This window comes from Neoarius graeffei, chromosome 2 (genome assembly GCF_027579695.1).
Source record: "Neoarius graeffei isolate fNeoGra1 chromosome 2, fNeoGra1.pri, whole genome shotgun sequence".
Taxonomy (NCBI): domain Eukaryota; kingdom Metazoa; phylum Chordata; class Actinopteri; order Siluriformes; family Ariidae; genus Neoarius; species Neoarius graeffei.
Genome location: NC_083570.1, coordinates 4548806 through 4561302, shown reverse-complemented (window position 1 = coordinate 4561302; position 12497 = coordinate 4548806). Strand labels below are relative to the sequence as shown.

The 12497-nt window shown below is 43.7% G+C and overlaps 1 protein-coding gene across 1 annotated transcript in view; it reads left to right on the top strand.

Moving 5' to 3' along the window:
- LOC132876116 (uncharacterized) overlaps window positions 1-12497 on the top strand; it is a 59725-nt gene that overhangs the window by 42433 nt on the left and 4795 nt on the right. The window contains exons 7-8 of the mRNA XM_060913393.1: window positions 100-756; window positions 4813-4908. Coding sequence (XP_060769376.1) covers window positions 100-756; window positions 4813-4908 — 753 coding nt within the window. The remainder of the gene's footprint in view (window positions 1-99; window positions 757-4812; window positions 4909-12497) is intronic.

Here is a 12497-nt window from a genome sequence, read left to right as displayed (position 1 = left end):
TGAAATGGTTCATAGAGGAATCTCCATGACCTCTCTGTGTTTGTGCTCCTCCTCTCTCATTATCTCTCTTTCACAGACACAGGACCAGGAAGTAACTAGTCATTTTGGAGAAAACAAACTGCTCTCTCTCTCTCTCTCTCTCTCTCTCTCTGTGAGTTCAGGAAAATGACCGAGGCCAATATTTCAGTAGCTCAGGACCAGTTCATGTGTCCAGTATGTCTGGATCTCCTGAAGGATCCGGTGGCTATTCCCTGTGGTCACAGTTTCTGTAAGGTGTGTATTAATGACTGCTGGGATCAGGAGGATCAGAAGGGCGTCTACAGCTGTCCTCAGTGCAGAGACACTTTCACGACAAGGCCTGTTCTACGCAGAAACAACATGCTGGATGAAGTGGTGGAGAAACTGAAGAAGACTGAAGTCCAAGCTGCTTCTCCTGCTCACTGTTACGCTGGACCTGGAGATGTGGAGTGTGATTTCTGCACTGGGAGAAAACACAAAGCCGTCAATTCCTGTATGATGTGTTTAGCTTCATTTTGTGAAACTCATCTGAAAACTCACTATGAAGTTTCTTCATGGAAAAAACACACATTAATTGAAGCCTCAGCAAAACTCCAAGAGAAGATCTGCTCTGAACATAACAAGCTGATTGAGATCTACTGTCGTACTGATCAAACCTGTATCTGTTATTTGTGTACGATGGATCATCACAAAGGTCACGACACCGTCACAGTAGCAGCAGAAGGAGCTGAGAAACAGGTGAGAACTAGAAATCTTTCCAGAATTAAATCATCTTAATTATAGTTTCCCATCTAGAAACAGGTGCTTTAGTCAGTGATATGATTTGAACTTTAATTTCAATGTGTGTCTCAATCAGAAGGATTCTGTAAAAGCTGATTAAAATTGTCTGTGTTCTGGTGAACAGAGTGTTAAATTTATCTTCAGTAATGGTCGTAATGTGGTCAGACCAGTTAGTGAACATTTCAGCCAACACCTGTGACAGGGCGAGGCAGGTGAAAACACACACAACCCCTTTTTTTTTTACTTTTTATGATCCTTTATTTTTACAAAAGTAGCATTACATAATAAAATTAATGTGAATTAATAAATAAATATTTAATAAAGCATTTTAAATAAATTAGGTTAAATATAACAGTGCACAGTGTGAGTTAAGTTATTGCAGTGATTCTGCTAATGCAGGTTTTGTCATTATGAGAAATTCATATCTCATCTCATCTCATTATCTGTAGCTGCTTTATCCTGTTCTACAGGGTCGCAGGCGAGCTGGATCCTATCCCAGCTGACTACGGGCGAAAGGCAGGATACACCCTGGACAAGTCGCCAGGTCATCACAGAGCTGACACATAGACACAGACAACCATTCACACTCACGGTCAATTTAGAGTCAAATTCATATCAAATGATCTTAAACTGTTCCACAACAAATAAAACAGTGACTGCAACCCGAAGCAATGTCAAAAGACATAAACAGTTTCTCTCAGCGAACAAAAGGGACACTCTTGGGTGACCTCAGGGTTTAAAATGGAGATAAAAGAATTCACAGACACTGTGCAATGTAAAATCTCATCTCATCTCTAGCCGCTTTATCCTTCTACAGGGTCGCAGGCAAGCTGGATCCTATCCCAGCTGACTACGGGCGAAAGGCGGGGTACACCCCGGACAAGTCGCCAGGTCATCACAGGGCTGACACATAGACACAGACAACAATTCACACTCACGGTCAATTTAGAGTCAAATTCATATCAAATGATATTAAACTGTTCCACAACAAATAAAACAGTGACTGCAACCCGAAGCAATGTCAAAAGACATAAACAGTTTCTCTTGGCGAACAAAAGGGACACTCTTGGGTGACCTCAGGGTTTAAAATGGAGATAAAAGAAGTCACAGACACTGTACAATGTAAAATCTTCCACCTCCAAATCAATCAGAAGGTTTCTGTAAAAACTGATTAAAATTGTATGTGTTCTGGTTAACAGTGTTAAATCTATCTTCGGTGAGAGTCGTAATCTGGTCAGACCAGTTACTCAACATTTCAACATTTCACACACGCAGAGAATATTTTGGTAAAACAAACAAACAAACAAAGCTGTTATAATGAGCTCCACTCTTCTCGGAAGGCTTTTCACTAGATTTTGGGGCGTGGTGGTGGGGTTAGTGTTCATTCAGCTACAGTGGTGCTTGAAAGTTTGTGAACCCTTTAGAATTTTCTATATTTCTGCATAAATATGACCTAAAACAAGATCAGATTTTCACACAAGTCCTAAATGTAGATAAAGAGAACCCAGTTAAACAAATGAGACAAAAATATTATACTTGGTCATTTATTTATTGAGGAAAATGATCCAATATTACATATCTGAGAATGTCAAAAGTACATGATCCTTTGCTTTCAGTATCTGGCGTGACCCCCTTGTGCAGCAATAACTAAACGTTTCCGGTAATTGTTGATAAGTCCTGCACACCGGCTTGGAGGAATTTTAGCCCATTCCTCCGTACAGAACAGCTTCAACTCTGGGATGTTGGTGGGTTTCCTCACATGAACTGCTTGCTTCAGGTCCTTCTACAACATTTTGATTGGATTCAGTGGTGTTCTTGCTCCTTGCAGAGGGTGATCAGGGCTTGGTACTGGCTTTCTTGGGTGGCAGCAAGGGTATAGGTGACATTCTTGAGTGGGGAGGACTCCACTGGTGGTTACCTTCAGTATTCCTGGCTTTCGGCACCACTGTCATATGTCCCTGAGGTGGGTGGAATACTGAAGTGGAGACAGGCAGGAAATGGTGTTTAACACAGTCTCTTGTTTGTCAGTTTGGCTTTTCAGCTTTAACATTACGTCTTGTCACACATACAGTGGTGCTTGAAAGTTTGTGAACCCTTTAGAATTTTCTATATTTCTGCATAAATAGGACCTAAAACATCATCAGATTTTCACACAAGTCCTAAAAGTAGATAAAGAGAACCCAGTTAAACAAATGAGACAAAAATATTATACTTGGTCATTTATTTATTGAGGAAAATGATCCAATATTACATATCTGTGAGTGGCAAAAGTATGTGAACCTTTGCTTTCAGTATCTGGTGTGACCCCCTTCTGCAGCAATAACTGCAGCTAAACATTTCCGGTAACTGTTGATCAGTCTTGCACACCAGCTTGGAGGAATTTTAGCCCATTCCTCCGTACAGAACAGCTTCAACTCTGGGATGTTGGTGGGTTTCCTCACATGAACTGCTCACTTCAGGTCCTTCCACAACATTTCCATTGGATTAAGGTCAGGGCTTTGACTTGGCCATTCCAAAACATTAACTTTATTCTTCTTTAACCATTCTTTGGTAGAGCGCCTTGTGTGCTTAGGGTCGTTGTCTTGCTGCATGACCCACCTTCTCTTGAGATTTAGTTCATGGACAGATGTCCTGACATTTTCCTTTAGAATTCGCTGGTATAATTCAGAATTCATTGTTCCATCAATGATGGCAAGCCATCCTGGCCCAGATGCAGCAAAACAGGCCCAAACCATGATACTACCACCACCATGTTTCACAGATGGGATAAGGTTCTTATGCTGGAATGCAGTGTTTTCCTTTCTCCAACCATAACGCTTCTCATTTAAACCAAAAAGTTCTATTTTGGTCTCATCCGTTCACAAAACATTTTTCCAATAGCCTTCTGGCTTGTCCATGTGATCTTTAGCAAACTGCAGATGAGCAGCAGTGTTCTTTTTGGAGAGCAGTGGCTTTCTCCTTCCAACCCTGCCATGCACACCATTGTTGTTCAGTGTTCTCCTGATGGTGGACTCATGAACATTAACATTAGCCAATGTGAGAGAGGCCTTCAGTTGCTTAGAAGTTACCCTGGGGTCCTTTGTGACCTTGCTGACTATTACACGCCTTGCTCTCGGAGTGATCTTTGTTGGTCGACCACTCCTGGGGAGGGTAACAATGGTCTTGAATTTCCTTCATTTGTACACAATCTGCCTGACTGTGGATTGGTGGAGTCCAAACTCTTTAGAGATGTTTTTTTAACCTTTTCCAGCCTGATGAGCATCAACAATGCTTTTCCTGAGGTCCTCAGAAATCTCCTTTGTTCGTGCCATGATACACTTCCACAAACATGTGTTGTGAAGATCAGACTTTGATAGATCCCTGTTCTTTAAATAAAACAGGGTGCCCACTCTCACCTGATTGTCGTCCCATTGATTGAAAACACCTGACTCTAATTTCACCTTCAAATTAACTGCTAATCCTAGAGGTTCACATACTTTTGCCACTCACAGATATGTAATATTGGATCATTTTCCTCAATAAATAAATGACCAAGTATAATATTTTTGTCTCATTTGTTTAACTGCGTTCTCTTTATCTACTTGTAGGACTTGTGTGAAAATCTGATGATGTTTTAGGTCATATTTATGCAGAAATATAGAAAATTCTAAAAGGTTCACAAACTTTCAAGCACCACTATATACACATGTTCTCCAGTCTGGAGACGACCACCTCTTCACTCCCCCCCTCTTTTTCATGACTGTCATTCCTGCAAAACAGACACCCACACATCAGTTACCAACAGGTGCGATCACTTTGTCACTCACCTTCCCTGGCCCCACCCTCTATTCACAAACTGGTGCTTGACCACACCCACACTGCCACAAAAAAACCCCCAGAAAATAAAAAAAAACACACACACAGTACATAACATTCACAGCTCGAAGAAATATGAATGTACTTTGAACTGACATTAATATGGAACCAGTTCGCTCGTACTGTATAAAAAGCTGAATGTATTTTATTTGTCCTCAGAGTGAGTTAAAGGAGGAGCAGATGAAATCCCAGCAGAGAATCCAGGAGAAGCAGAAGAAGGTGCAGGAGCTGAAAAAGGCTGTGAACTCTATAAAGGTGTGCAGTGAGCAGAGACAGAGCTGCTCCTAGAAACACTCACAACATGGACAACAAGTCATTTACAGTCCCAGTAAGAGAGGGAATGATCGATGAGCTTTAAATCTTGTGTGTTAGGGGTCATGGAGGTGTGGTGGGATAAGGATCCACAAGCAGAACACAGACAGTAATCAAACAAATAGAGAGATTTAATCCAGGGAAAAGGGCATGGCACAAGGGTAAACAAATGGGACAAAAACAAATGGCAAAAATAATCCAGATAACAAGAGACAGAAAATAAGACAAAAACACAAAACAAGCAAGGACAAAAATGCTAGGACAAAAAAAAACAAACAAACAAGAAAAAACCCTTATGCAAAAAAACCTGAACTAGAATAAACCCTTTGAAATAAACCCTGAGTGCAAAAACCATGAACTAGAAAAATGAGCCTGAGCAAACAACCTTGAAACATAACAGAGGCACAGAAATGGCGAGAAGCAAAGCAAGATGTTCTGGCAAAGTTCCTGTCTGAGAACGGTGTTTTTATAACAGCAGAGAAAACCAGGAAGTGAATGCAGGCATGAAGGAATTCCCGTTCTGGATTCAGATCGGTGCTTGCGTGAAAGATTCATAATCTCTGGAGTGCATGTCCGGAGCGGAGCATGACAGTAACCCCCCTTCAACGAGCACCTCCAGGTGCTTTAGGAAGAGCGTCGGGGTGTTGCCGGTGGAAGTCAGAGATGAGGGTTGGGTCCAAGATGAACCTGGTGGGGACCCAACTTCTCTCCTTGGGACCGTAACCCTCCCAGTCCACCAGATACTGGAGTCCTCTGCCTCGCCGCCACACCTTCAGTAGCTTTTTTACTGTCTAGGCTTCGCCATCATCAATCAGCCTGAGAAGAGGGGGTTTGGAGGGTGGGAACAAAGAACTAGAGACCAGAGGTTTAAGCTGTGACACATGGAAAATGGGGTGAATAAGTCACATGGTAAGTGGTCATGCCAGTCTGACAGAACATGGATTGATTACTTTGCTGATGAGGAAGGGTCCTAGGTATCTGGGCCCCAGCTTGCAGGAGACGGTTCTGAGTGGCAGATGGCATGTGGAGAGCATGACTCACTGCCCCACCCAGTAAGTGGGTGCCTTAGAGCGGTGTTTGTCGGCCTGCTTCTTGGATGCTATGGTGGAGCGAATGAGTCTTCTCCGAGCCAATGCCCACATCCTCCTGCAGTGGCATATGAAGGTCTAGGCTGAGGGTACGGTGACCTCCTCCTCTTGGTTGGGGAAGAGTGGTGGTTGGTAACCTAGGGAGCACTGGAAGGGTGAGAGGCCTGTGGCAGATGAAGGGAGAGTGTTGTGAGCATACTCGACCCAAGGTAAGTACTTACTCCAAGAAGCGGCATCCCTGGACATCATGCACCTGAGTGCCACCTCCAAAGCTTGATTCGCCCGTTCTGCCTGGCCATTGGATTGAGGATGGAACCCTGAGGAGAGGCTACAGGAGGCCCCGATGAGTTTGCAGAAGGCCCTCCAGAATTGCGCAGTAAACTGAGGACCCCAGTCAGAAATGATGTTAGTGGGGAGTCCATGTAGGCAGAAAACATGAAGGATGAGTAATTCAGCGGTTTATTTAGCTGTGGGAAGCATGGGCAGAGGGATGAAATGGACTGTCTTGGAGAACCGGTCAATAACTGTGAGGATGCATGTGTTGCCAACTGAGTTGGGGAGTCCTGTGACGAAGTCCAGGGCGATGTGAGACCAGGGTCGATGAGGAATCAGGAGGGGTCTTAGCAAGCCAGCAGGGGGTCGATTGGCTGTCTTGTTCTGGGCACATGTGTCGCAGGCTGCCACAAACTCCTGGACATCTTCCTTGATGGATGGCCACCAGAAGCAGTGTTGGATGAGTGCCAGGGTTCGAGCAGCTCCCGGATGACAAGCCAACTTGGAGCCATGACCCCACTGCAGCACCTGGGTTTGCACAGAACAGGGAACAAGCAGATGGTTAGGTGGTATGTTGCTTGAGTTACCTTCTCCGGGGTCCTGCTCCAGGGTCTTCTGCACCAATGTCTCTACCTCAAGTAGGGTGGCCCCCACCAGACAGCGTGGAGGGAGGATAGTTTCAGGCATGCTAGACTCCTCCTGGCAGGCAGAGAATATCCTGGACAGGGCGTCGGGTTTGCCATTCTTGGAGCCTGGGCGGTAGGAGAGCGTGAATTGGAAATGGGAGAAGAAGAGAGACCATCGGGCTTGCCGTGAGTTAAGGCGTTTGGCGGATTTGAGGTATTCCAGATTCTTGTGGTCAGTCCAGATGAGGAAGTGGAGATCCGAACCCTCAAGCCAGTGCCTCCACTCCTCTAAGGCTAGCTTGATGGCTAACAGCTCTCTGTTGCCGATGTTGTAATTTTGTTCAGCAGGGGACAGCCAGTGAGAGAAGAAGCAGCAGTGGTGGACCTTGTTATCATTGACCCTCTGGGAGAGGATGGCTCCAACCCCAGACTCGGAAGCATTGACCTCCATGATAAACTGTTTTGTGGGATCGGGTATGGTGAGAATGGGTGCTGTGGTGAACTTGTGCTTGAGCATGGAGAAGGCTCTCTCCGCTTCCTCCCCCCACTTGAATGAGGTCTTATTCAAGGTTAAAGCTGTGAGATGTCCAGCCACTGTCCTGAAGTTGTCGATAAAGTGCCTGTAGAAATTGGCGAATCCCAAGAAATGCTGGAGCTCTCGTCGTGAGGATGGGGTGGGCCAGTCAGCGACTGCCTCAAGCTTGAGGGGGTCCATCTCGATCCTCGATGGGGAGATGATGAACCCCAGAAATGAGACAGAACTTTGGTGAAATTTGCTTTTCTCCACCTTGACATATAGCTTATTTTCTAGCAGGCGCTGGAGGACCTGCCGGACGTGGCCCCGATGTTCCTCCAGGGAGCGAGAGAAGATCAGGATGTCATCCAGGTACACGAAAATGAAGATGTTGAGAAAGTCCCTCAGGACGTCGTTGACGAGTGCCTGGAAGACTGCGGGCACGTTGGTCAGGCCGAAAGGGACCATGAGGTACTCATAGTGGCCAGTGGTGGTGTTGAAGGCCATCTTCCAATCGTCCCCCTACCTGATCCTGACAAGATGATAGGCATTGCGTAAGTCCACCTTGGTGAATATCTTGGCTCCCTGGAGTAGTTCAAAGGCCATAGTCATGAGCGGTAGTGGGTAGCGGTTCTTGACTGTGATGGTGTTGAGACCTCGATAATCAATGCATGGGTGGAGCGACTTGTCCTTCTTATCCATGAAGAAGAATCCCACCTCTGCTGGGGAGGAAGAAGGGTGGATGATCCCAGCTGCTAGAGACTCAGAGATGTACTTCTCCATAGCTTGCCTTTCGACGGGAGACAGAGAGTAGAGTCGCCCTTTGGGTGGCACTGTCCCGGGCAGGAGGTCGATTCCGCAGTCATAGGGTCTGTGAGGAGGGAGGGACACTGCTTGGGTCTTGCTGAAAACAAGTCTTCAGTCCAGGTATTCCGGAGGCACATGAGAGAGGTCGGGAAACTCGCTGGCTGGAGGCTGCGGTGGTCTGGCGGGAGGCAGAGTGGAGTTCAGGCAGGAAGCTAGGCAGGAATGGCTCCAGCCTAGGATGGTGTTATGGGCCCAGTTAAGGTGAGGGTTGTGCAGCGTTAACCAGGGTAATCCTAGGATGATGGGTACATGGGGGTTGTTCATGACATGGAGCTGGATGGTCTCTGAGTGGTTAACAGAAATCCTCAGGGTGAGCGGGGCGGTAAGGTGGGTGATGGTGGTCAAGCCGGTGCCATTGAGTGTCAGGACAGTGAGAGGGGCGTTGAGGGCAAGTAGCAGGATTCCCAGACACTTGGCAGTGGCAGAACAGATTAGGTTCTTGTCTGCCCGAGTCAACAAAGGCCTGGAGATGGTGATGCTGGTCATCATGGATAATGATGACAGGGAGTAACGGTCGATCAGCCAGTGGATGGTTCCAAGTGTTGCCCACCAGGGCCCCTCGATTCACTGGTGGAGCTTGTCCTTTTAGCGGGCAGGCTTGGCAGGTGTCCTCGCTGACTGCAGTAGAAACAGGACCCTGTTGCCCGCCAGCATTGTCATTCCTCCACTGACACTCATACCTGGTCTACCTGCATAGGTTCGACAGACAAGGCAGGAGGTGGAGAGGAGGTGAAGCTGGGGCGGGTCTTCTCTCTCCTCCATTGCTGGATCTGGACGTCGATGTGGTTGGCGAGGTCCATGAGACTGGAGAGGTCCAACAGCAGTTCCCGTGATACCAGCTCATCCATAATGATGTCAGACAAGCCATGCAGGAACGTGTCAACCTGGGCATTCTTGTTCCAACCGCATGATGCCGCCAATGTCTGGAACTCGATGGCATAGTCTGAGGCAGACTGGGACCCCTGCCACAGCTCCATAAGGCAAGGCAATGCAAGGCAAGTTTATTTAAATAGCACATTTCATACACAGTGGCAGTTCATTGTGCTTTACAGAAGTAAAAGCAAAACAGTAAGCAATAGAAAATAAAATTGCATAAAATAAATGGGGAAGAAAAATAATAAGAATTAAACAATAGTAGAAATAAAATAATAAAATGAAATAAAAGTTCAATTAAAAAACAGTAGAATAAAATAGAATAAAAGTTAAGTAAAATTTAAAACATGCAGAGACTGTAAAAGTAAAGAGTTTAAAACATGTAGAGATGACAATATTAATAATTTAAAAGAAAGCATCTGAAAACAGCTTGGTCTTTAACCTAGATTTGAAGCTGCCAACAGCAGGAGCATTTTTGATGTCCTCTGGCAGTTGGTTCCATAGCTGTACTGCATAGTAGCTAAAAGCTGCTTCACCACACTTTGTTTTAACAACAGGTTTTAACAGTAAATTTTTCTGCTGCGATCTGGTAGATCTGATTGGGTTAGGCCGCTGCAACATATCAGAGAGGTAATTGGGCCCTGTACCATTTAGAGATTTGTACACCAGCAGCAATGCTTTAAAGTCAATTCTGTAGCTTACTGGAAGCCAGTGAAGGGACCTTAGAATTGGAGTAATGTTCTCTGTTCTTTTTGTTCGTGTGAGAACCCTAGCTGCTGCATTTTGAACCAGCTGAAGTCGTTTGATGGTCTTTTTTGGCAGGCCTGTGAAAAGGCCATTGCAGTAATCAACCCTACTAGAGATGAAGGCATGTATTAGTTTTTCCTGATCATTTTTTGACACAAGTCCTCTTAGTTTGGAAATTTTTTTAGGTGATAAAATGCTGTTTTAGTGATTGCTTTCATGTGACTGTCAAAGTTTAGCTTGTTGTCAATGAAAACACCAATATTTTTAACCATTTCTTTTGTTTTAATCCCCTTTGTGTCAAGAATAGTGGTAATCCTGAGTCTTTCATCTTTTTTTCCAAATAGAATTACTTCTGTTCTATCTGTGTTCACCTGAAGAAAATTTTGTGACATCCAGTTGTTGATTTGATTGATACACTGGTAGAGACATTCAAGGGGGGCATAATCATTAGGTGATAGAGCAAAATAAATTTGGGTGTCATCTTCATAGCGGTGATGCAAAATTGAATTGTTCTTGATAATTTGCCCAAGTGGGAGCATATAAAGGTTGAATAGTAATGGTCCAAGGATCGACCCCTGGGGGACACCACAGGTCAAGGACATTGATGTTGAGGAACAATTTCCCATGGTAACAAAGAAGCTTCTATCTTTTAAGTATGATTTTAACCAATTGATAACTTTACCAGTCAACCCAACCCAGTGTTCAAGTCAATATAGCAGTATGTTGTGATCAACAGTATCAAAAGCTGCACTGAGGTCCAGTAACACCAGGACCGATGTTTTGCCTGCATCAGTATTAAGATGTATGTAATTTATAACTTTAATCAGCGCTGTTTCAGTGCTGTGATTGGCACGAAATCCTGACTGAAAGTTATCAAAACAGCTGTTTGATATCAAGAAGGCAGTTAATTGATTGAAGACAATTTTTTCAAGGATTTTCCTGATGAATGGTAGATTTTATATTGGCCTGTAGTTATTTAATACTGAAGCATCCAGATTATTCTTTTTAAGTAGGGGCTTTACAACGGCTTTTTTCAGGGACACAGGAACAATGACAGTCTCTAGGGATGTATTTATGATTTGAAGCACATCTGTAATTATAAGATGAAGAACAGACTTAAAAAAGTTGGTGGGCAGAATGTCCAATTCAGATGTTGAGGAACTGAGATTTTGTACAGTTTTTTCAAGAGTCTCATAATCAATTAAACAAAATTCTGACATTGTGTTGAACTTATCTGTCTGTGTCACTGGTGATTGCAGTTTTTCAGTTATTTGCAACTGAGATATATTATGAGCAATATTCTGCCGTATTTTATCAATTTTACCTTTGAAGAAGGATGCAAACTCATTGCATTTATTAACTGAGAGAAGTTCAGGTGCTAATTGTGGTGGGGGATTAGTTAGCTTCTCTACTGTTGAAAATAGTACACGGGCATTGTTCATATTCCTGTTGATGATGTTGGAGAAGAAAGACTGTCTTGCTTTACCAATTTCATAATTATATTTACAAAGCATCTCTTTATGGATTTGATAATGGATGTGAATGTTAGATTTGCGCCATTTTCTTTCAGTCTTTCTACATTCTCTCTTTAGCAGTTTAACAGCTGGGTATTGCTTCCATGGTGCTTTCTGCTCATCATTGACTCTTTTAATTTTGAATGGAGCAATATCATCCATAATTTGGGTCATATTTAAATTAAAAATTTCCAGTAAGTCATCTACAGAGTCTGACATTTTGGTTGAGATCCGAGAGAGAGCTTGCTCAAAGAGAACACATGTGTTGTCGTTTATGACTCTCCTACCCATAGTCGTTGAGCTGTTCTGAATGTGAGGAGACATAGAAACATCAGAGAAAACACAAAAATGATCAGATAAGGCCAGGTCAACAACAGTAGTAGAAACAGTAAGATCCTTTGTGATGACGAGGTTAAGGGTATGACCATGAGAGTGGGTCGGCCCCTGTACATGTTGTAATAGGTTGACGTTGTCAATAAGTGCAAGTAGTTCTTTGGCATAAGTGTTTGCAGGATTATCTACATGCAAGTTAAAATCCCCAGATATAATAAGACAGTCAAACTCTAAGCAAATGACTAACAACAGTTCACCAAACTCTTCCAGAAAAACTTTGGCTGAATGTCTCGGAGGCCTGTAAATAGTTAATAATAATAATAATAATAATAATAATAATAATAATAAGTTAGGAGAGCATGTAACAAGTGCACATAAGTGTTCAAAGGATGTAAAATCACCAAGTGAGGATTGTTTACATTGAAAAGAGACTTTGAATATATTTGCGATCCCTCCACCTTTCCCATGTCGGGTAGCACTCATGAAATTAAAATTTGGGGGAGCTGCTTCAAAAAGGGTGGTAGCACTATTTGCTTGATCCAGCCAAGTTTCAGTTAGAAGCAAAAAATCAAGATTGTGTTTGCAGATAAGATCATTAATTAAAAATGACTTGTTTGAAAGTGATCTAACGTTCAGAAGAGCTAGCTTTACAGAAAGTCTAGAAGTAATATCCGCTTGGGCATTCTGATATTGTTTT